This window comes from Melospiza melodia, chromosome 9 (assembly GCF_035770615.1).
Source record: "Melospiza melodia melodia isolate bMelMel2 chromosome 9, bMelMel2.pri, whole genome shotgun sequence".
Lineage (NCBI taxonomy): Eukaryota > Metazoa > Chordata > Aves > Passeriformes > Passerellidae > Melospiza > Melospiza melodia.
Window position 1 is genome coordinate 35,687,717 of NC_086202.1, and position 24,330 is coordinate 35,712,046.

The window sequence follows — 24,330 nt, forward strand, 5'->3', positions numbered from 1 at the left end:
GATGCCACAGTGGCTGGGCTGGTGCAGTGACACTGGGGGGCAGAGAGGTCACATCAATGCCCTGGGAGTGCCCAGAGCTTGGCGTGGGTGCTGAATAAAGTCACCAAAGCTTCCTCACAAGGAATGGGAGCATGGAGTGCCTGGGCTGGCCCAGGCTCCACTGGGAAAATGGAGAAATTGTAGAATTACAGCTCTGTGGGACGTGGAGGGAGTTTTAGTTTGAGTTGCTTTTGGGTTTTTTTTCCCTCTTCTTAATTTTGTAAGCTCCTTACTCATTTGGGCCAGTGTTATATTAGTGGAGAACAAGCCAACTCCAGGAAAAAGCTTAAGTTTTGCAATGGCTGTTTTCTTTTTTAATTTTTTTTCCACTTTTTTTTTCCTAGGAAATACGAACTTTGGCCTTGATGGTGAGTTCCTGTCCATGCTGTGGGCTTTTACACAAGCAGCCATATGTCCATCCTAAGCAGATGGCCTGACAATTTAAGTGCAGTTAAAGGGAGCTAAAGCTGGGGCAGCTGACAGCTGAAAGAAGAGCTCCTCTTGCCTTCTGATCCTGGCACTTGGATTCTGATCAGGGCTTTCATCTCTGCTTCAGGAGGTCATACATGCTGCTCAGAGGGAGCAGGGAAGTGCAGCTCTCAGGGCTCCCCATTGCTCATCTTCCCAGCAAAACAGGATTTTAGGAATCCCTTGGAATATTCCTTAAACTTAGGAGGGGTATTTGGTTTCAAACCACAAAAATACAAATATGGAAATATGTTTTTTTTTTCTTTATCTAGGGACCCCCAGGACGTCCAGGTGTGGCTGGGCCTCCAGGGCCACCAGGACAGAAGGTATTGTCCCAGTTCAGCTCTTGCAGGGAAACACAGGAGTGGCCCAGACAGAATTCCCACCCCCAGCTCTTCCCAGTGCTCCAATATTTCCTGCCCAGCACTGTCAGACTGTCCTGCTGTCCTCTGCCACTCCTCCTCACACACAGTAATATCCTGAAAATCTCTTTTCCCACAATGATAGCGCCTAATCTGAAAGATGAAGGATCCTTTCTCCTCGCCCTCCCCTTCAGGAAGCAGCTTGTGGGAACCAGGCTGTGGGGTTGTGTTGGCTGGGGGCTGCATGACTGCACTGGGGCTGTGATCTGGCACTCAGGATCAACAAGATGGGGAAAATGATCAGGCAGTCACATAATGGAATGTTTCAGCAGGGCTTTCCATGTTTTATTTTTTTGTGTGTGTTTTTGGTTTTGTTTTTTTTTTTTGTTTTTTTTTTTTTTTTGTTTGGTTTGGTTTTTGTTTTGTTTTGTTTTTTGGTGTTTTTTTGGTTTGTTTTTTTTGGTTTGTTTTTTAAATTCTATGACTGCAGAAAACTCCAGGGATTTCCATGCTTTATTTTTGGTGATTATGGGAAAACATTTGGATTTTCCATGCTTTTTTTCCCCATGAGTAGTCCATGCAGGCTATTTCTGCAACGCCTGCCCTTTTTGATCCCAGTGCCCCACAAAAGGAGTCAGAATAGCTGCTTTCCAAGTGCCAAAGTAACAATTCTGTGTTTCAGGGTGAAATTGGCTTGCCAGGTCCTCCAGGCCACGATGGAGAAAAGGTAAGGCACAAAGCTCTTACCTGGGTTATCTCTGGCACTGACACCACACTGTTGCTTTTCCCACGAGGAAAAAGAGGATTTTGCTTCACAGAAGGAGCATTAATGGTTTGTCAGTGTCCTAGCATTTGTCATGGCAGTGCTGCTTTGTCCTGTGTCCCCAGGGTGTAGCTGGGAGGGAAGGGATGAGCAGATAAAGGAGGCTCTGAGCCTTGCTCCGTCTGTAAGTTGTTTGTTGTGTGAATTTCATTCAGGGCCCGCGTGGCAAGCCTGGAGAAATGGGCCCCCCTGGGCCCCAGGGGCTGCCAGGGAAGGATGGAGCTGCTGGCATGAAGGGAGAGCCAGGCCCCGCCGGGGGCAGAGGAGAGAAGGGTGACAGGGGAGAGCCAGGACAAGCGGGGCCACCGGTGAGTGAACCAGAGCCTCTCTGGGCCTGCTGCCACCCAGCTGCCACCCAGGGCTCCTGCAGGCTGGGTGCTGCTGGGGCAAGGGCCCCAGGGCAGGAGATGCTGCATTCCTGGCACGTGTGCTGTGTGCCCTGCTCAGCTGCCTGCCTGCTGCCTCGCTGGCACCGAGCTGCTGCTGGGAGTGAGCAGGGTGAGTGTGAGTGAGAGGAGGCACCAGCACACCCCTCTGGGAGGGCAGCAACCCTCAGAACCCAGCCACTCACTGGGGCACGGTGCCCAGCTCCAGTGTGTCCCAGCTGCAGTCTGTCCCAGCTCCTGTGTCCCAGCTCCAGTCTGTCCCAGCTCCAGTGTGTCCCAGCTCCACTCTGTCCCAGCTCCTGTGTCCCAGCTCCAGTCTGTCCCAGCTCCAGTCTGTCCCAGCTCCTGTGTCCCCAGCTCCAGTGTGTCCCAGCTGCAGTCTGTCCCAGCTCCAGTGTGTCCCAGCTCCAGTCTGTCCCAGCTCCAGTCTGTCCCAGCTCCAGTGTGTCCCAGCTCCAGTCTGTCCCAGTCTGTCCCAGCTCCAGTCTGTCCCAGCTCCAGTCTGTCCCAGCTCCAGTGTGTCCCAGCTCCAGCCTGTCCCAGCTCCAGCCTGTCCCAGCTCCAGTGTGTCCCAGCTCCAGTCTGTCCCAGCTGCAGTCTGTCCCAGCTCCTGTGTCCCAGCTCCAGTCTGTCCCAGCTCCAGTGTGTCCCAGCTCCAGTGTGTCCCAGCTCCAGTCTGTTCCAGCTCCACTCTGTCCCAGCTCCTGTGTCCCCAGCTCCAGTGTGTCCCAGCTCCAGTCTATCCCAGCTCCTGTGTCCCAGCTCCACTCTGTCCCAGCTCCAGTCTATCCCAGCTCCAGTGTGTCCCAGCTCCAGTCTGTCCCAGCTCCTGTGTCCCAGCTCCAGTGTGTCCCAGCTCCAGTCTGTCCCAGCTCCAGTGTGTCCCAGCTCCAGTGTGTCCCAGCTCCAGTGTGTCCCAGCTCCTGTGTCCCAGCTCCTGTGTGTCCCAGCTCCAGTCTGTCCCAGCTCCTGTGTCTCCAGCTCCAGTCTGTCCCAGCTCCAGTCTGTCCCAGTCTGTCCCAGCACCAGCCTGTCCCAGCTCCAGGGTGTCCCAGCTCCAGTCTATCCCAGCTCCAGTGTGTCCCAGCTCCAGTGTGTCCCAGCTCCAGTGTGTCCCAGCTCCAGTCTGTCCCAGCTCCAGTCTGTCCCAGCTCCAGTGTGTCCCAGCTCCAGTCTGTCCCAGCTCCACTCTGTCCCAGCTCCTGTGTCTCCAGCTCCAGTGTGTCCCAGCTCCAGTGTGTCCCAGCTCCAGTGTGTCCCAGCTCCTGTGTCTCCAGCTCCAGTGTGTCCCAGCTCCAGTGTGTCCCAGCTCCAGTCTATCCCAGCTCCAGTCTGTCCCAGCTCCTGTGTCCCCAGCTCCAGTGTGTCCCAGCTCCAGTCTATCCCAGCTCCTGTGTCCCAGCTCCAGTGTGTCCCAGCTCCTGTGTCCCAGCTCCAGTGTGTCCCAGCTCCAGTGTGTCCCAGCTCCAGTGTGTCCCAGCTCCAGTGTGTCCCAGCTCCAGTGTGTCCCAGCTCCAGTGTGTCCCAGCTCCAGTGTGTCCCAGCTCCTGTGTCCCAGCTCCACTCTGTCCCAGCTCCAGTGTGTCCCAGCTCCAGTGTGTCCCAGCTCCAGTCTGTCCCAGCTCCAGTGTGTCCCAGCTCCAGTCTGTCCCAGCTCCAGTCTGTCCCAGCTCCAACCTGTCCCAGCTGCAGTCTGTCCCCTCTCCAGTCTGTCCCAGCTCCAGTCTGTCCCAGTCTGTCCCAGGTCCTGTGTCTCCAGCACTGCTCAGGGTGGTTTGTGCAATGATTTCCTGCCTCTCCATGGCATTGCCAGGATGAAACTCCTGCTGCCCCAACAGCTATCTGTGGGGAGTGGTTGCTGGCATGGAATCCAGCAAAGTGCACAGCCCTGAGCAGAGCCTGGAGGCAGGAAAGCAGCACCCCATCCCCACCCTGGGGGCTGGTGCAGTGACAGCAGGATGTTCAGCCCTTTGCCCATCTGTTTGCAATGCTGGTGAAGTCCTGCATTTCCCTGGATACCCAGGGGATGCCCAAGGTTTTCAGGGTTCTCTTGGGATGACCAGAGCCAGTCTTGGCTCTTATGCTGATGTGTTATGTGTCTGCCTGACTTAGCTGTGCAAAACTCCCCAAGTCTTTCTTGATCCATAGGGTCTAGATGGCCCCACTGGAGAGAAGGGAGAACAAGGTGACCAAGGGATGCCAGGACCATCAGGATTGCCAGGGCCCATTGGACTTCCAGGACTGACAGTAAGAATGGAAAAGAGAAGGCTGCTCTTCCTTTGGTAAAGAGAAAATAGCACAGAGCAGCACACGAGGGCTCATTTCCCAAGGTGCTGAGTGTCCCGGGAAGCTCAGAGCCCTCCCCTGTGTCTGGGGTCACAGGATGTCCCTCAGACTCCAGCAGCACCCAGGGAATGTCAAACCCAGGGTCTGTTCCCACTTCTCCTGGGAGAAGTGCTGTATATATCTATCTATATATAAGTATATATGCTGAGCCTGCACAGGCAGCTCCAGTGGAGCTCCAGAGCACAGCCAGTGCTGATGGGCTCTGTGCAGGGAGAAAAGAGGGAGCACAGAGACAAAGGGAATCCAAGAGAGCAAGGATGTGGCATTTTTGGGGTTCCTAGGACAGAGGAGGAAATGATGAATTTGACTCTATGTTTTTAGAAGGTAAATTATTATTTTATGTACTTATATTAAAGAATGACCTTCTAAAGCTATACTAAAGAATAGAGAAAGGCGTTCTTGAATTTGCCTGTTCTTCCCTCAGACTCACCCCTGGCTTTGGAGTGCCCTGCAGCAAGGAGTCCCACAGGCTATTGACACGTGTGGGGCCAGACTGCTTCTTTTATGTCCTTTGCTTTTTGTCCCTATGTGGTATTTTTGGGGTCCCCCATCATGGGGAAGAAAAAAATATCTGACTTTATGTTTTTAGAAGGCTAATTTATTATTTTATGATCTATATTATATTAAAGAATGCTATACTAAACTATATTAAGGAATAGAGAAAGGATACAGACAGAAGGCTAAAAAGATAATAGTGACTCTTCTCAGAGTCCTGACACAGCCTGACTGTGATTGTTTATCCAGCATGTGAATTGTTTTAACTTAATGACCAGTCTCCAGACCACATTCCAAAGCAGCAAAACTCAGGAGAAGCAAATGAGATCATTATTGTTTTCTTTTTTTTCCCCTGAGGCTTCTAAGCTTCCCAGGAGAAGAATCCTGGGCAAGGGGATTTTTCAGAAAATATGACACTGACAATCCTGTGCCTCTTTGTAGAAATGGTGGTAGAGTAGTGGAAGTGGACCTTTCTTTGGAAAAAACCTCACTGCTTCCCCTGCTCTTAAACACTGGCAGCCTTTGCATAACCCTCCCCTGAGTGCTGCTGCTGCTTCCCAGCCGCTCAGCCCTGGATTGCTGCTGCTTCCTAACACAGTCCTTGGGGGGAATCCAGCTTTCCCAGGCTGGCAGGGGAGCTCTGCTGCACCCTCTGAGCAGCCCCACTTTGCCCCTTGGGCAGCACATTGATAGTGACTTCTCTTGCTTTGCTCTCCAGGTATCTGGGCCCCCTGGCCCCCAGGGCCCTCCAGGACCTCCAGTAAGTTTGAGTCATTCACCTGAGGAGCAAGGGAATGGGAATGGGATTAGAGCAGGCAGTGGCTGGGGAGGGTTCTGTGTGGAGACAGCCAGAACCACTGCACTGAAATGGGAACATGCCTGGGATCACTTCCAAAGGCACCCCCAGGGTAGGTCAGGGCTGGGAGGGCAAAGAAAGAAGGGTTTGTTAGCTGGAGATGAAAGGGAAGCCAGCAGAGGGATGGGATGGATGGGATTAAAGGGATCAACTGCAGAAATTGCCTTAGCAGCACAGCTGGCTCCCTGCCAGGCCGTGCTTGGCAAGAGGCTCGGGGTGGAGATGGAGCAGGACATGAAGTGCCCTGACACAGATAAGGAGGCTTTGGGCTGGGGGCTCCTGCCCCACAGAGCAAAACCTCTGCGCTGCATGCTCCACTGGGATTCCTGGAGCTTGAAAACATCCTGAAACATTGCTTACATCTTGTCTCTCCTCCCAATCCAGGGTCTTCAGGGTGTCCCAGGACCCAAGGTAAGGGTACAAACTATTACACACACTGCTGTTGTCCCAGCTGCTAGAATTCCCTTCAGTAACATCTTTGTAGTTCAGGTGGTACTTTTCTTCCATCTTGGTAAGAGGATAAATCCTTCTGGATATTTTCTTGAAAGAAATGGATGAGCAGCTCTCACAGGACCCAGAAAAATGGTCATTCCCTCCAGTTTTCACCCAGAGGTGCGGGAATTCACTGGTCTGTGGAATTGTGCCCACGAGAACACATTTGAAATCTTGTCTGGAGGGTGGAGGTCTGTACAGTGGGATGGGTACTTTGCCACACAGTCCCAAGGAACTGAGCTCTAGCTAAAAATTAGTCTTAAAATTACCCTGTGCATTCTGCTGTAAAGCACTTGAGAACTTCACCACCCTTGGTGGTGACAATCTTTCTGATCTCCATCTAAATGCTCAGCCTGGACCATTGGCTTGCTCGCTGTAAAACTGTTTCCTACTCAAAAAATAGGGGAGTGGAAATGTTCAAGGAGAGCTGCATATTTCTGGTGATGTTCTGGGCAAAGATTGGAAAATGTGCAAAGTATCTTAAGTTTAATTACTCTTAGTATTTGGCCACCAGCATTGTTTGGGCACTAAAAGGGATGGGTGTGTTTTAAAAAGCCTTGTGAACAGCAATGAGGAGGGAAAAAGTGTTGGGTACATTTTGAATTTAGTAAAATGAATATTATGTTTAATATTGCTTTATAGTTTATAATAGAGAATTTAAAATATACAGCTGGGAAAAAAATGCTGAAATTGTTTTTTTCTGAAATGTTGAAACTGATGGCTTAGCATTTACAAAAGTCTCTCCAAAAATTATTTCTGTGTGATTTTTCAAGGCTTGTAGACACCTGTCATTCACTTCCAGTGGATCCACGTCTTAAAATGTAAACCCACTGTATCAGATAACTCTAGTTATTTATTTTTAAATATATATATACAGCAACAACAGCAGGGAGAGCAGCACCAGAGTGAGCTCAGCTCTGCTGTGAGCATCTTTATCTCAGGGCCTGAGTCTCCTCTCATTGCCACTGAGTTAAAGCAGTGCTCACACAGGGGTAATTTGAATGACAGTGCTTTTCTTCAGGTTAGGCTGGGGACTGGGCTGAAGCATTGCTCTGCTGCCTCCCGTGTTCCCAGGGCTCTCTGAGGGGAGGAATGTTTGTTATGTAAGTGCTGTTCTGGGGGTTTATTTTCTGCTCCATCCTTCCTTTAGGGGGAAGCAGGGATTGATGGAGTGAAAGGAGAGAAGGGTGCCCAGGGTGAAAAAGGAGACCGAGGGCCGCTGGGATTACCCGTGAGTATCCAGGGAGCAAGCAGCACTTTGGGAGCCAAACCAAAGGCAGCTGGAAAAGGATCCCTCAATAGCAGAGGCACGTGGGGATTTGCTGTGTGCAGTCAGAGAAAGAGATGGTCTATAAATAACTGTGCCTTTGCTTTTTAAACCCAAAGCTTCAGTTTCTGTGCTGAGCCTTCAGCTTCTAGATGTGCTGAATAGATGAGTGATCACTTTATTTCCTCCTGCTTCTGGCAGGACTGGGAGAATCCAGCAGTAGCCTTCCTGTGCACTTCAGGGCAAGATGAGAAACATAAGTCAGAGATGTGGAAAGAGAAAAACCTTCCCCAGCCATTTGTGTCCTGGGCTCAGCTTTGTACACAGCATGGTGGTTCTTAGTGCAACCAGCTTGTTTGATAGCTGGAGCATTCCTGTCCCTTCTGCCATGGGATCAGTGCTCCCCCTGGCCCAGCCTGTCCTGCTGTGTGTGAGCTCAGTTCTAACCCTGGTGTTAGAGCACTGCTTGGCTTAGCTGAGCTCAGTTCTAACCCTGGTGTTAGAGCACTGCTTGGCTTAGCAAGAGACATTGTTACCCTGGTGTTAGAGCACTGCTTGGCTTAGCTGAGCTCAGTTCTAACCCTGGTGTTAGAGCACTGCTTGGCTTAGCGAGAGACTTTGGGGCACAGGGTATTGTAGAGAAGTTGCAGGAGCTGTAGATACAAACCTGATGGTGAGTTGGTGGTGATTTAGTCCTACCCAGTTGTTCCACCAGCCCCCAGGTTCTCTCATCATAAAAAGCACTGGTGGCACTGTAGACCTTCCCCAAATGTGCAAACACTGCAGAGTGCATCTCATGTGCTTGTTGTCCTGTGTTCAACCACCCAGATCCCTTGTCCCTGACTTTGGCTGAGATGTGTGTCTTCGTTTGTGAAATGTTTTCCTCCTTTAGTTGTGCAGAGCAGTGGTTCCCTTCTAGAGCCTGGATGAATCCCCTCTGACCCCAGGCTCCCAGATGAGCCCAGCCTGAGCACATTCCCTGGGGCTCCAGGCAGAGCAGTGGGAGGAAGGGAGGGATGCTTTTGGAAGGCTCACGGGCCAGGGATTGTGCCTCAGTGAAGCAGTGAGAAGGCAGAACCCAGTCCCCTGAGACATGCCAATGGAAGTTTTCTGTGCAAATGGTTATTTTCCCTCAGGCCTGTGGGGTATCCAGACAGGAGAAGGAGATCCTGGTGACAGCCCAAGCAGAATCAGCCCAGCAATTAGCCCAACATCTCATCCTTGGGGCAGGGAATGCCCTAGCTGCTTCTCCTACAGCAGCGAGCCCCATGGGGGTCCTTGGCTTTTCCCATCCCTCTCCCTGAGCTGTGGAGGTGGGAATGCTGGCTCAGAAGGATCCTCTTAGGAGTGTTTTGTTGGGATCAGCAATATTGGCTGGCCAACCAGGCAGCACAGCTCCTAAGACCAAATACTGTGGAACTTGTATCCTTCGTCAGAGGCACTGAGCTCTCTCCATAAGGCTTTCCATGCCTCATCCAGTGTATCTTCAGCCTGTCAAACCAAATGCAGTGCCAAGCAGGTTCTGAAGTATTTCAGGCTGTAAAATCCTGAAGCTGGATCTGCTGCCTTTTTCTCTGACTTGGGGCTTGACATCATGCTGGAATTCCAGTCCTGATTATCTGCAGTAGCCTTGGCCGACAGGGTGAGGAGCTTGTAATGCACAAGTGGAGGAAAACTCAGCATTTGGTGCTTATATCCTAGCCCAGTTTCCCTCCAAGCCACTGGGCTTGATGGGCCTTGGCAGAACCACAGTCAGGCCTTGTGGATGAGGAGGCTCAGGGCAGGAGCTGAGCAGACAGCAAGGGGCCACTTGATCTTACAGGCTGGTGTAACTCTGCACTGGTGACACAGGGAGATGAGCCACCTGTTTCATAAGCCCCCAGGCAACTGCCTGTGCAGTGGAGCAAGCCTGCAGCTGACCTAGTGGGCACCACAAGCCCCGGGGTTCTTGGTAGCAGCTTGAACAGCTGATGGTTCTGCAGTGCCTGTAAATGCCTTGCCTCTGAGCCTTGTGTCTCACCTGTGTTGCCCAGCCTGCCACAAAGGCAATGCAGATTCCAGCTCCACTGTCACATTTTCTTTTCACCACCTGTCATAGAACAGCTGCTTCCCTAGGAGGTTTCCTGGTGGCATTGAGTGAGGGAAATTTAAGAGGATCCGAAAGTTGCAGGTCGACATTATATGTATTCAGTGTTTCTATGTTTTTGTTGGTTTGCTTGTAAGTGCCATCACTTGTCCTTGATTTTTGTTAATTGCAAGCATACGTTTGTCTCAAGTCACTGCTTGACTCACCTCTTGTTTCCCCTCACCCTCTCCCCTCTCCTGTGCCTGGTTTCTGTGACCCCTCCCTGCCTGTTCAGGGTGCTTCAGGCTTAGACGGCAGGCCTGGACCAGCGGTGAGTTCCACTTCTCTGTTACCCCACGTTTGTCCTCCCCACTGTCATCACTCGTGTTGTGTCTTCCACCCAAGTCTTGTTTATACCAGCAATAATCTTATTTTTACCAAAGCAGGCTTGGGAGGGGGTTAAACTTTAAATGAGGAGTGATATCACACACTTGTTGTCTTTGATGCTACCGGTCTGGGTGCTGGGATCACAGCCTGCTTGTTCCACTCTGTCTCAGGAGCAAGAGGAATGAAACCTCTGCATGATTCCATGATGCTCCAACCTGTCATTCTCCAGGAGATGGGAGAGGGACTCATCATCAGCAACTGTAGTTGCAGCACAAGGGGGAATGGCTTCAAAATGCAAGATTCAGTGGGTTTAGCTTGGATAGGAGGAAAAAGTTCTTTACTGTGAGGCCCTGGCACAGGTTGCCCAGAGAAGCTGTGGCTGCCTCTCCCCTGGAAGTGTTCAAGGCCAGGCTGGACAAGGCTTGGAGCAGCCTGAGATAGTGGAAGGTGTCCCTGCCCATGGAAAGGGGTTGGAACAAGCTGATCTTCAAGGCCCCTTCCAATCTAAACCATTCTATGATTCTAAGTAATGCCAACCTGGTTCTGCAAACCACTCAGCTATTCTTGGGTAACAGCTGTAAAATAACAGCCAAATATTTTTAATCCCTCTTGGGAAATCACAGATCACCCGTGTACAATCCATTTGGCTATTTAAAAACAAACAGCAATTTCTCCTCCTCAGTGTAGCTGGGAATAATTTCAGCTGCCCTGACTGCTGAAGGGAATCTGAGTGGCAGCTTATAGAGTCACTTGTTTGGGGAAACTGTACATACAATTTTATAGATGTGCAGGAGAGATTTCAGTGTATTCCTTAGCAGGAAATGATGCATAAATGAAGGCAATTAAGATTTCCACAATTGCATGGATCTAAGGAGAGCCTGGTTTTTCTCTCTGCCACACTGAAGTTGTGTGCTGCATGAGCTACTCCTCAGCTTGTGTTCTGTGGATCTGGACTTCTCTGGAGAGCTCTCCTGATCCACGTGAGCTGTCCTGCTCTCATCAGAGGGGTTCCTTTAGTGACTAAGCATTGCAGACTGACATTAAAAAGTGCAAGACCCTTTGCTTTAAGGCTTTTAGAAAAAGACTCTCCCTCTTGGGAAGTTTTCTCCTTGGTTCTTCCTAGAAGTCAGGCAGTGTGCCTCAAAAGTATCCCTTTATTTATCCCTGCTGAAATAATTGTCAGGAGAGAGCTTCAGAAGTACAAATGAGGCTCTGGAAGTGGTGCTGCTGTGATCCAACACAGCAGTTCCCATGTTCCTCAAGCTGCCTTGCCAGCTGAAAGCTGTAGTGCTGCTAGGTGCCTTCCTCCACCAGCCTGTGCTTTTCCTAAGGGAGCAGCAGTGTCTCTTGGCTTTAAGGAGGCCTGAAATAAAAGTGTACTGATGTGTTTTCCTTCCTACAACTGCAGGGTATTCCAGGACCAATTGGGGCTTCGGGACCAGCAGGACCAAAAGGAGAAAGGGTGAGTTTTGTTCAGAACTGACAACTGTTCTAGAACTGCTCTGAAGATACCACAGCTCTGGGGTATAGAGGAGCTCCAGGCTTTTCCAGAGCTGGAATTGCCCTCTCCTTGCTCATACAAGAGCCTCAGCTGGGCCTCTTTGGTGCTTCAGTATCTCATCCTTGGGGGTTTTCAGGTGTTTAAGTGCATCCTTTGCTTTTTCTTCTATGGTGCTCTGCTGCCTGTTTGTACTAAATAGGAATGTGAACAGTTTCTGCTCTTTTGTATCCATTTCAGGGCAGTAAAGGAGACCCTGGAGTTGCAGGACCAATGGGGCCAGCAGGGCTTCCTGTAAGTATGGAAATCCTTGGGATTTACCTCCTGGACCTGTTTCCTTGCTATGCTTGACAGCTGAAGATGTTCTGTGACACAGTGTTTGCAGCCACAGCTCTGTTAGCTGTAACTCAGGTTACAGGATTGTGTTCACTATGGGAGGGACAGAAAAAGCTGAGGAGCTTCAGAGCAGACTCAGAGTGATGTGGAGGAGGCTGAAATTGTAAATTCACCTTGGTCCTTGAACTACCTAAAGAGGCTGTGTGGGACTCCCAGGATGTGTCTCTCAGTCCAAAATGCTGCTTTTGAGCAGCTCCTTTACCTTTCACAGCCTGGGTGTCTGGCTCCTGTCTGAGAGACCCCTGTGTTGTCACTGCAAAAGGGACAAAAGCTGCCTTCAGTGATGTTAATTCCACTGTCTGGGATTGCTTTTGGCAAAATGGGGTCGGTGCTGTGGTCTCATGCAGTCGTGGAGTGGCTTTGTTGTTTAACACAAAAGGAAGTTTGTTGCATGCTCATAACTAATTTGTTTCTTATCTGAAGAGTCCATGGGGTAGGCAGTGGTGATGTTACCACCTGCATGGTCTGAGGGAGGTGAAGAGGAGGTTGCCTGTTGGAAAAATTGTGTTTATTTTTGACATAGCCATTGCACCAAATGGAAAAACCCCCAAAATCCTGAGCACACATTCATCTCTTTAGTGGGAACATGGTGAAATCTGCTTGTTTTGAAATGTTTCTTTCTGTGTTGCTGCATTTCAGGGTTTACAAGGTCTACCTGGTGACAAGGGAGTCCGGGTAAGTTCCCAGCACACTCTGTGTTTCATTGCTTTGCTAACAGCTGTACTCAGTGACAGCCCAGTGAACTCCCCTGGCACCAGCATGGTTTGTGTGCCACACCTTCAGCCCAGTCCCTTTGCACACCTGTGCTTCAGGTGTGAGACCTGTAGCTCATTCCATCACCTGGAACATTGGGCTACACCTCACTGAAGGCTCTAGGAGGGATTTTCTGATGTGCTCCTTGTGGTCACACCTCTGTTCTGACTGAAGCACAGGACTTGGTTAGGCCAGCATGGTGTGCCTTAGGAAATCCTGCTTACCTAGTTCCTGATGAATAATAGGGATTCCTGGGAGAATCAGCTGAGGTGCAGCCAGCAAATCTTATTTCAGTACTTCTAAATTGTCCCTGAAGCATGAAAAAGAAGGTTGTCTTCCAGCAAACAATCCTGCAGAGAATTTGAAAGATGGAAATTTTGAAAAGATAAATTAAATTTGCTTCTCTTGAAGAATCAGGCCTGAAGTCTCCTCAGGCATTGTCCTGATGTGGTGGTGCAGAGCTGGGTCAAACCCAGTGACAGGAATGGCACCTTTCCCATTGTACTACCAGCGTTATGGAAAGATAAACATTGCTAAGTGTCTGTTGAGAAGCTCCTTCTTTTTCATCAGGTTTTCTTGCCTATTAAGTCCTTGAATCTGGATCTTTTTGATAAAAACATTTAAGAGCTGTGGTTGGATATTATTTAGATTTAGAAATATAAATTACTTTTGCATTTGAGTCTGTAATATTACAATTGTATAAATGTCAAGAGGTTCAGTACAGTACAAGTGTATGTAGCCACACCTTTTATTCATAAGGCTCTGACACCATCTAAATTTACCTGGAGGTGTAATTTTTTATAGTGCATGTGCCCATGTGATGATTTCATTATATAGATTTGCTTTTGATGTGTAGTGAGTGTTCTCTGTCCTCTGTCTGCAGTGGGTTTCTGACCTTACTCTGCACAGAAAGGACAGTTCTGGACAGCACTAAGCCAACTGGCATCTTAAACTAGGGGAGAAAGTTTCAAGTGTCATGGAAGCACCAAAGTTCTCCCCTTTTTTAATCATTGCATTTCTGGCTTTGCTTCTTAACTTTCACTTCACTTTTGTTTTGCGTGTGTGGCTTCTTCTAAAATCTGTCATTTTTAATTTCTAGACTTTTTCAGTTGGTTTTTCAACTGAGTGCCTTAGTTAAAAGAAGGCTCTTTCATGAATGGGATTTCTCTGAGCTCTGGCATAACAGCAAGTGAGAACTGGGAGAAATTGCAGCTCCTTGTAGAGGATGAGCTGGGAAGCACGAGTGGGGAGTTCTGCTGGCATGACTGCACTCTGCCTCACTGCAGTTTGCAATGGCAAAGTGAGATTCAGGAGTGTGAATGGGCAAGTGCAATATCTTAGGGGGCCCTAGAGAGTACCCCCTTTGCCACTGAGCCTTTGTTCAGGGATTTCCCCTACTCTGAAGTCCCAGTTTGCCAAAAGCCTCTCTTTTCCTCCACGCTTTTTAAATCCTAGAAATGCTCCTGCTGCTCTCTCTTGAAGCAGGAGATAGCATGGCTGTGCCTGGGCTGTGGCACTAATGGCAGTGGGGACAGCCAGCATTTTGTGAAAGCCAGCTGAAAAAGTGTGAGCCCTGAACTTGTCCTGCTGTTATTTTAATGCTGTGGGGGTTTGTGTGTGTTTGTGCATCTTCCTTGCTCCTACAGGTCCACCTTTGTCCCCTTTATCCCTTCCTCCTCTTCCACCTTTCTTCCTGGTTCCTTCCTCCAGAGCAACCCATGCTGCATTTTTCCTGGATTATCCTCTCCATTCCAGTGCTTGGTTCTGGGTGACTTCTCCTCATTTCCTCTCATCTCCCATCCATTTCTCTTGCCAGCTTTGGGTTTAACACTATTTTTTAAAGAAGCAGCAGCCTGTGCTGTCTGATTTTATCCCTTAATTCCTTTAACATGAGGACCCTAAGCTCAGTTCCCTGTGCAGCAGCCCCTTCCCCTGTTGGATGCTCAGCAGCTTTGAGAATTTCCTGTTACACAGCAGGATTTGGTGTGGATGTAACTGGCAAATGCCACCCTATGCCCTGCCTTGTGCTGCCAGTTAAGGATCAGGGACCTGTGGCTGTGCTGCCTAGGACTGCTCCCTGGTGTAAGAGGTTTTTTGGGAGAGCACTACTCAGAGCATCCCAAAGAACAGCCAGACTGTGCAGACTCAGAGCTGAGCTCTTCCTTCATTCCCTGGCTTATGGTTCCCTGAGGGGGACTTTCTGTCAGAATGGGAATTCAGAGGGGTACCAAAGCCTCCCAGTGCTATCCCAGTGCAAGAGGGACCTTCCCAGGCAGCTGGAGATGGAGATAATGTGGCACAACACTGGCCAGAGGGGTGGTTTCCATCCCATTTTCCCATCCAAGGTGCCCTCTGTGATGTGTGGGAAGCCCTGGGAAGTGGTGTGAGGATCCCTGGCCATGTGGGACTGCAGCCACAGCCACAGTGTTTATGCAGCTCCAAACATTGATCTTCACATCTCGGAGGGAAATTGATTTTAAAAATGTTTCCTAAATGTTTATCCTTTTTTAAACTATCGCTGACATTTGTTTTAAATGGATGATCCTAAAGCTTTTGTGTATTCTTTTTTTCTCGGACTAAACTATTATTTACAGGGGGAGAGGGGCAAGAAAGGCTCTAGAGGGTCTAAAGGGGATAAGGGAGACCAAGGAGCACCTGGATTAGATGCACCCTGTCCGTTGGTATGTCCTGTTTCATCAAATGTATTGTTTTAAGATGTGTTGATGGGGAAGACAGAAGGAAATCATAACACAAATAATGGTCTTGCAAAAGTACAACATTTGGATAAGCCCAGCTGGGTTCCAACCACAGCCTGTGGGACCAAGTGATCCTCTGAGGGATCAGGCTGCTGAGTGACCATGGTTATGTTCCTTCCTCTTCCAGACAAAGGTTTGGGTACGTGGGTGTGCCATGTGCTGGGAGCGCAGGGCTCTCTCCACTGTGGATACAGCCCTGTCTCCCTTGCTGCTGGTTCCAGCTCTTCTCTGGAGATGCTCCATGGGATCAAAGCTACCTGACAGCAAAACTGCAATGCTGGTTCCTTGCCTTGGAATAGCAGCCAGCTGATGTGATGGCCTGAGAGCACACAGGGCACTTGAGCTGCACTACCCAGAGCGAAAACAAGTCTCAGTTACCCTAAATGGGATGTTTCTGTCAAAACAGATTGGCTGTAAGTCTAGACAAGTAAATAAATACAGGAATATGTGTACATTTTAATCTAAATTCATATGCTGCAGCAAACACTGCCAGAAATCTGCTAGCAGTGCCACAGATTCCAGAAGTACTTGGGCATCATTCTTTTAGCAATCCAGCTGCTGGGTTTCTCAGTGAGGGTTGGAGGAATGGCTGATTTTGGAATGGAGGAAACACCATTCCCACCCTCTCAGAGAAGCATCTCGTGGCTCACAGATGACAGAAACTGCTGCTGCTGCACAGCCCAGCGTGCAGACAGGGCTCAGTGTGGGTGTGCAGCTGAGTGCCCCGTCTGTGCCAGGCCCAGCGGGCACTCAGCCTCTCCTCCTGGGGCGTGGAGCTGCCTGGCACTGACTGAAATAACGATAGTGGTTGATTTCATGAACAGGGTCTGCGAGGTTTTAAAGGCGAGAAGGGTGAGCCGGGGTTACCTGGGCTGGACGGCCTGGATGCCCCATGCCCATTGGTATGGTGTACCTTCCCTTTCCTGCATGCTCGTTTGCTTTTGGCCTCTTGCTGCTATTTCTGATCCCCCAAACAGCTGCATGCCCTGGAAACACTGACAGTTCCTTCCTTACCTGTCTCCAGACTCCCTCCCTCTCATTGCTGCTGTCAGAACCAGGCCCTTCCCTTCATTCTGATCCCCAACAGCTGTCAGCAGCACTTTGTGGCATGAGGAAAATAGAGTTGGAATGTGGTTTTATTTACAACAGCTTCGCTTCTTCCTTTGCCTTCCCTTTGACAATAAACCAGTGTATGCAGACCCAGCTCTACACTGGCTTGGCTTCCTCACAAGGAGCTGCAGTGCTTGTGTCCTTCATTAACTCTGTTTTTAATGGCTTGTGTGTGTTGAGCACAGCCTGACATGGTTCTGGATGACCTCAGTCACCCCATACATGAAGATGACTGAAAAGAATAGTTATCCCATTAGTAAGCCCATGTGAAACATATTAATAGGGACACTTAACTTCCCTGCTGGATCATTCCTATTTATGACTCTTCCCAAAAGTCTAAATTGTACCCATAGCATCCAAAACACTTGAATTTAGAATTGCCTGTTTCCTAAAATCCATCTTATTCAAGTAATAAAATTATTATTGTATTAGTGCCTGATCTAGCCCAACTGCTGTAGGACAAAAGTATTCAGAAACACTTAACCCCAACTGATTTCTTAGTATCCCAATAAATTTATTCATTTTCTCTGAGTTTTCTGGAGATGCAGCATTCAGGTGATGTTTTGCTCTCTGAGAGAGTTTCAGCATCTCCATAATACAAAGAAACTTTTACTCCCCTGCCCATCCAGCCCTGTTTGGCATGACAAGGTTTGCTGGAGGATGGTCTTTCCAAGCCTTATGCTCACTTAAGGAGGTTTGAAGCCATCTGCAAGGGATGGGATTTGTTAGTTCAACTAGCTGGGAAAATGCATCCCAAAGCAAAAAGCCACATTTAGTTTAAAAGATTTTCCTCGTTTCTTGAGGGGAAAAAAAAAAAGCACCGTGAAATTGCCATTAAAAGCCTTTGTTATTTGAGCTTTGTGAAGAGCTAATATAATTTCCCTTCCAGTGCTCCCTCCTTTGAGTGCTATTGCCTCTTTGGGACAGTGACCACTCACAGTCTCAGTTGCTGCTCTGTAAATTCTGGGTAGTAGAAGCTTGTGCCAGTGCCCCAGGTGAAACCACCCCTGCCCAGAACAGTGCTCCAAGGAGGAAGACCACAGAGCCATGTGCTTTGTGTCCCAGTGATCACAGCCAGGTTTCTGTGGAGTAACTTCTGGCTGAGTAAGGCACCTAATTTCACAGGTGCAAGGATTCCACCAGTGCCCTGGCAGGTGACATTTCTGGTTTTGTCACTGCTCCCAGTGAGGATTCACCCCACATGGCCATATTAGAACTCACACTTCTTTTCATACCTATTTTCATTAAGGGAAACTTGCCAGAAAATCTGATGAAGTATGGATGCTGTTATTTTTTATACATGGTGTTCTGGCATGCAAGCTAGCTTGGGAACGTGAATAAGCATGTTTTTTGATCCAACTAGGTTAAAAGCTTGGCATCCAGCTGACACATCCATGTGTGCAGCTCATGGAGGCTGTGAACTAACTCTTGGCACACGTGAGATGTGTGGAAGGAGATCCTTGGTACTAACAAGCACCTCACGTTTCCATTCTCGGCACATTGGCCTGCAACAAACACTTCCTTGTGACCCTGGTGTTCCTTTGATCCCTGAGCTGTGACTCCCTGGCCTCCCATTCCTTCATACACCTAACTCCCATCTCCTCCTGCCATGCACTGTACCAGCCATTCCTGTCACCACCAGTGTACCAATGGGAACACCACCATTTACCCAGTAAATAAGTTGGAATTCTGTATTTCCACGTAGCTGGGGCAAAGGGAGGAAACAGCACAAGGAGACCAAAGTCCAAAAAATGCATTTGAAAAGCAATATTGTTATAACATTATGGCAGTCAGTACATCAGCCCCCTGGAAGTGCATCTCCAGCAAATAGTTCATTTCTCAATATATTACTGTGCATTTGCTTTTCTGTTTGTATTTTTTTTTGGTTTCCTGGGGAAAAGTTATAGACCATGAGTCTGCCATGTGCATACAGCACGAGAATTTGACTTCTTGTGTCAGACACCTGACTCTGTCTGCTGCTCCAGAGCACCTTAGCACTGGTGTCATACCTAGCCCATCAAAGAGGGCTGCACAGGGTTGAAATGATGGCAGTAATCTACAAAAGCATTTCCCAGCCATGGAGCCCAAGACATCAAGGGTGCAGAAGTGCCAGGGGATTTCCACAGAAATCCCACTGATGTTTTTGAAGCCAAAGTCCCTTTTCAGGGAGTCAGCTGAGACATCCTGAACCAGCAGAGGGGCTTCCCTAATTTCCCTGGAGCAGGATCTGCCCAGAGGCAAGAGGGGATAACTGGGCAGTGTCTCACATGACAAAGCAAACCCTTTAACAGGGCAGGAAGGAAATGGAGATTTTTTTCTAGACCCTCCTCAGTGTCTGAGGTTAGTGCTGACTCTGGGATTGGCTTTTAAGCTCAGTGTTGCAGAGCCAAGCCTGAGGACACAGAGCAGCCACCTCTCACTTTCCTGTTTATCTGGCTGGGTTGGACCTCCTATGTTCCTTGTCTTCTTCCTTCAAGGAAGGCTGGCTGGACTCCTTATTTAGGGGAGGGTGGTTCTCGGGTACATAAGTCCCTTGCACAGCCTGCAGGCATTTCCCCTCTTCACCCCAGCCCCTGCTTCAGGCTGCACTGCTTGTGCCAGCCAGAAGTCTGGGTCATCTGAAGGATGAGGAATATCTCTCAGACTATTCCTCCAGCCCAGGTTCAAACTGTTTGTTGCAGTAACAGTTAACACATGCTGTCCTTTCCATCTCTGTGCTACTTTCTGTGTCCTAAACTCCTGTTTCATCCATCTTTTCCACAGGGAGAAGATGGCCTTCCAGTTCAAGGCTGCTGGAATAAGGTAATTTGGAAATGCTGCTGTGCTGAGTTGGCAGTGCCACGGGTCCTGCTAACGTTTTCCATGATCTGCCTAAGGGCAGAGGATGTGTGGATGCACGGCTGGGATTTCCAGGACTGTATCCCAGAAAAGTGGCAACCAAAACTCCTCCTTATTTAAATATCACAGCTCAGCTCTGTAGGCTATAAGGAAAGAACTGTACCTGTGGCCTTTGAGCTGCCTGCCCCCAAAGTGCTCTAATCCTTGCACAAAGATGAAATTTCCTGCTGGGTTCTCTCAGACCCCCCCTGCACTCCCCAGGGTCTGGCCCCCCTGCAGGAAAGGTGGAAAAGGATCCCTGATGAGATCCATCAGAACTGCTTTTCCTGCTGGAGAGCCCAGAGCCAGCTTCCCTAACAGTGTCCTTGCCCTGTGAGCTGTCACTAACACTTGTTTATGTTTTCTTTTGCAGTGATGATTCTAACCCTGGACTGACCTGTGTGTGTTACTGTACATAGAATATTTATTTTTATACGGTGTTCTTCTCTGAAATGCCAGAAGTTATGCATTTTTACAAATTATCAAAAAGTGGCATATTTTTTGTACAGAAAATACTAGATCTCCCTTTTTCCCCATTTGTCAGTTCTCTGTATGATTCTATGTCTGCATTACGCTTGTTTTGTCATGGAGTACAGCTGTAATATTTACATGATATTTGTGCACACATGATGAATATAGGAACTTTAATAAATTATTGCATTTAAAGTGCCCAAAGGAACTGCCCTGTATAGATTTAAAGGTCATTTTCATTTTTCAAGCTGGATAATTCAAGAATATTTCAAAATATTATGTATTTTTTATTAAAGTGAAATATTAACACTTCTGTTGTGATGAATTAAAGTGTTGCTGAAAAACCTCCTAGTGGTCCTGTGCACTGGGAATGTAGAGACACCATGATTTACAATTATCCTCCTGTGATCTGGAATAACCCTGATGATAAGGAGCCCTGGTTGGCAAGAAATTCTCATCCCTTTCTAAATTGTAGGCTTTCAAACAGCTTAATTAAAGCCTTATTTCAAATTAAGCATAACGCAGCATACCTTGGTATCCTAACAAATGTTTGTAAAATCAATCCATGTGGCTTTGTAAAATGTTAACCAAATGTCGCATGCAAATTTGCAGAGTGTGTAATTTTCATTTGCATATGCACATCTTAATTATCCTTCCTGACCTACCTGTGTTGATGTCTCAAGTCTAAACTACGCAGAGGAAAATACTACCAGGCTAAAGTGAGCATAACAGTGTGCTTTGCTTAGGGTGTGAGGGGAAAGGTGGGAGCCTAAATCTGTTCCCTAAAACACCTCCACTTGCCTTGCCCTTCAGAGAGGGAAAAAATGCAGTGCAGGAGTCTCAGGGGAAGCTGCCAGTGTTTAATGATCCCAAAGGAGAAGCACACGTGGTGATTTATTAGCGAGACTGATCCACTCAAGTCCTGCTCCCTCTATTCACCTGTTCATCTCTTCACAAACTGTTATCAGGTAATTTCCCAGAGGATTCCAAGCAGCCTTTTAGCACCATCATAATAAAGTGACAGAGTAAGGGAGGTAGTTCCCTTGTACCCAGGGAAAGGGCTGCTGGGGCCTGCCCAAGGATCCCAGCCCAGCCTCTGACTGCTGCAATCCATCTGTCACTCGGCCTTTCAGAAATTTACTGAATTTCATCTGAAAACAGGGAGTTTTCCACTGCCCTGTGTCCTTTCCCTCCTTGCCCTGCAGGCTGTTCCGACTCCAGTGCCCTCGCAGTTAGGAAACTCCTTGCAACTTTCGACCTAAACTAATTCATGGTATTTACAACTATTTGTTCTCAAGCCAACATTGTACTTGGGATGAAACGTTTCCATGCATGATGTTTTCATGAGATGCTTGGTGTGCTGCAGCTGAAACGGCACAGAAAGAAAATGGACCACAGAGCACTGAGGGATTCTCTCTGGTTTCTTTCTCAGTAATAGATGTTGTTAATATAAGCCCCAGCTCCCTGTTTAAAGGCTTTGCAGCTGTGAAACTAATTGGAACACCTAATGGGCCAATTGTGTTTTAATTGCACACCTGTTAAAGCAGTTACTAAAGACCCAGCCAGGTGTAGCTCTTGTGCTTTGGGTTTGCAAGGTTAGAGCAGCAGCAGTGAGTTCCTGCTCTGATCTTGATGGTAGGATGTCTGAATGCTTCAGTCCCTTTACAAATCCTGGCTATTCTTAATCCTTAAAAATACAGAGATCCCTAGGAGAAGCTGCCAATGCTTCCTGTTCCCTTTGGTCTGCATAGCATGGTTTTTGTGTAGCTGGGTTTTGTGATTGCGCTGCATGGGATTGCTGTTGGTTGTTTTTATCTGATCCAAGAGCAGAGCAAGTGCACATCTCCCACCTTGTCCTGACACAGCTCCTGAAAGGTTGAGGACTCTCAGGGTGATGGTGCACCTGTTTTATTTCTTGGGCTGTTTTTTGACTGCTCTATTTGTGAGAAAGAGGGAGGTGTAAGGGAGCTTAAATTGAAATTGCCTGAACTCTTGATAGTACCTGACTTAGGTCAGCAAAGACTTACCTACCACGGGGAAAATGTGTAAGGCACCCACTCATTTAAAGGTTGGGGAAATGGTGACAAATGTTCCCTGTGGCTGTGGCAGATCATAGCCTGGGATCTTAACTGAAGTACCAGATAACCATTTTGGATTGCTGTTCCACAGCCCCAGTACTGATACAATCTCAGCAGCCCCTGGGGATAGACAAGAGAGCTCAAATCAGTGGTGCTGCACTGACCTGCAGCTCTTACCAGACCCCTAAGCTCCTTACATGCCAAAAGAAACCCAAGCAGGGCAGCTGCGTTTGTACCACCCTGAGTGGGGCAATTTGTTTCAGGCTCTGTCCCTACTAAAACCTGTAAGCAGGCTGCTGTTGCTGTGGGTTCCTGTCAATTCTACCTGTCTGTTTTCACGTGAAAACTTTTGTCTGCCACTTCAAGGGTCAAACTCCTTGGCTGATAGCCAGAAAGTGAGTCTGAGGGTGCAGAAGCTTGGGAAATGGCAGCAGAGGGAAAGGAGAAGGAGGACCTTCCTGAAGATTTGCTGGAGATGTTTTCAAGTTGCCTCCCTGGAGCTTGGGAAGAGTTCCTCAGCAGGGCACCAGGAATGTGTGCCCAGATGCTGGGCCTGCAGGAGCTCGGCGTGCCAGCACTTTCTGCTTTGCTTTCTGGTTTCTCCCAGAGGCCAGTGGCAGGGGTTGAGAATGGCACCATTTATTTTATTTTTCTTTGGTCATTTTCACTTCACTCTACTATTGTGGTCAGACTCTTCAGATGAAGGATTAGGCTCATTTTCCAGAAGCAGCTGCATAAATGAGTGCAAGACATAGACAATATTTCTGGGAGGGGATCCTTTGATCCAAGAAAGAAATACTTCTTGAAGATTTCTCTTTAGAAGAGCAGAGAAACCCCAGAACTGTGTTCAGTTCAGAGTGCTGCTCAGAGAGGATGTGATAACACTTTTTGCTACCATTTCTGGTTACCAGGTGACAAACTTCCACCTGTGTCATTGATGATTCCATCTTTAACCTTTTCATCACAAACTTTCTTCTCCCATTTAATTATAAGGAAATGACATTGGTTTGTTTGGGTTTTCTAAAACCATACTGGATTCTGAAGGCATGAAATATGTTGTCAAGAAGAGAAAAATATGGAGTGTGGAGAAAGTCTGGTTTTACTGACTAATTCCTTTACTTGCTGTACTTGTGCTTTGGTCTCCACTGCACCCTCTGGATGTACTTTGGCTGGAGCCCTCCAGAAATGTTTTGTGCTGGCCCATAAAGGCCCTTTTGTGGGTGCATCTCCACAGATGCACATCCAGATGGAAAAGAAGGATTACAAAGGTTCAGTTCCACTGTTACATGTTTTAATATGTTCGCTAAAGGGCAATAACGATTTGGCAAAGTGCTGAGGGGTTCAGAAGACGTTTCCCAGCCTGAAGGGCAGAATATACAAACCTGGATACTTTCTGCCAGCTGCCATGCAAACCTGGCATCCTTTACTCAGCCCCCACTGCTGAAGGTTAGCATGTAGGCTCAAGTATCTTTCCACCACAGCTCTTGCAATTTATTAAAAAAAAAACCCGAATTTAAAATAAGTACCCATCTTTTGAACTTGACAAAACATCTCTCCTTTGCTGAGTGCATTGGGAATCCCGTTTGGCCAAGAACGAAACCAGGTATTTAACTTGGAGGGAGTGATTCCCTGCTGGCCTAAAGGATGCCATTTGCATGTTGAAATACTTGGGTGAGCCAGGGCCATTGTTATTAGAGCTAATGAGTGATATTATCTCAATCATTAGACAGATCCAAGTGCTAAGCAATTCACATTACAGCTAGGGAGAAAGTGCTGAGTTCCAGCTCAAAGGGATGCCATTAACCCAGAGCAATCCCAGATTCAAGCACTCTTTGTCAGCACGAGTGGAATCATTCTGATCTTCTGATAAGGACCCCTGTACCTGACACCCATCTCCTCTCTCCAACGCACAGAAAGTCTACTGTTAAAATAAGTCCAGGTTTGCAAGACTGGGGGAAAAGTCCTGCTTTCATGTTCATCTAAAGAATTGGAGATTTTTTTTTAAATGAGGTTTCTAACAGCTGTGTTCAGGAAATAGAGTAGTGGGGAAAGAAGTTGTTTCAGTTAAGAACCAGGCTGGTGGAAACATTAGTTTATTTTATTTGTATTTTTTTTTTTTTTTTGATTTTTACTTTTTGGGGTGGGTGGAGGGAGAACCTGACCAGAACTGCAGGCGGTAGGGTGTGCATTTTTCCTTATTTTTTTAATGAAAACCGTTATATATATATAGTTTGATAATGTTACTTTTACTTTTTGTTAATGATTTTTGGGGGCAAATGGTTTGCTCTATTCTGTTTTCTTGTGTTTTCTTTTAGGTATATTTTTAATGGGCTTTTGGAATAAGTACATAGAAGTTCCTCACCCAAAATGTCCTAAGGACATTCCTGTCTTGTTTTTTCTCCCCA

General features: G+C 47.9%; 1 protein-coding gene across 2 annotated transcripts in view; it reads left to right on the top strand.

Annotated features, from left to right (window-relative positions):
- LOC134422247 (collagen alpha-1(XIII) chain-like) overlaps positions 1-23,036 on the top strand; it is a 61,501-nt gene extending 38,465 nt beyond the window's left edge. Inside the window, exons 27-41 of one of the 2 annotated variants that reach the window (XM_063164228.1) lie at positions 384-407; positions 780-833; positions 1,552-1,596; positions 1,848-2,000; positions 4,227-4,325; positions 5,638-5,679; positions 6,160-6,186; positions 7,418-7,498; positions 9,895-9,930; positions 11,395-11,448; positions 11,725-11,778; positions 12,520-12,555; positions 15,228-15,314; positions 19,263-19,301; positions 22,292-23,036. In XM_063164228.1, coding sequence (XP_063020298.1) covers positions 384-407; positions 780-833; positions 1,552-1,596; positions 1,848-2,000; positions 4,227-4,325; positions 5,638-5,679; positions 6,160-6,186; positions 7,418-7,498; positions 9,895-9,930; positions 11,395-11,448; positions 11,725-11,778; positions 12,520-12,555; positions 15,228-15,314; positions 19,263-19,301; positions 22,292-22,324 — 864 coding nt within the window. In that variant the 3' untranslated portion in view covers positions 22,325-23,036. The remainder of the gene's footprint in view (positions 1-383; positions 408-779; positions 834-1,551; positions 1,597-1,847; positions 2,001-4,226; positions 4,326-5,637; positions 5,680-6,159; positions 6,187-7,417; positions 7,499-9,894; positions 9,931-11,394; positions 11,449-11,724; positions 11,779-12,519; positions 12,556-15,227; positions 15,315-19,262; positions 19,302-22,291) is intronic. The other variant, XM_063164230.1, reaches the window with a different exon arrangement.
- Positions 23,037-24,330: the final 1,294 nt, after the last annotated feature.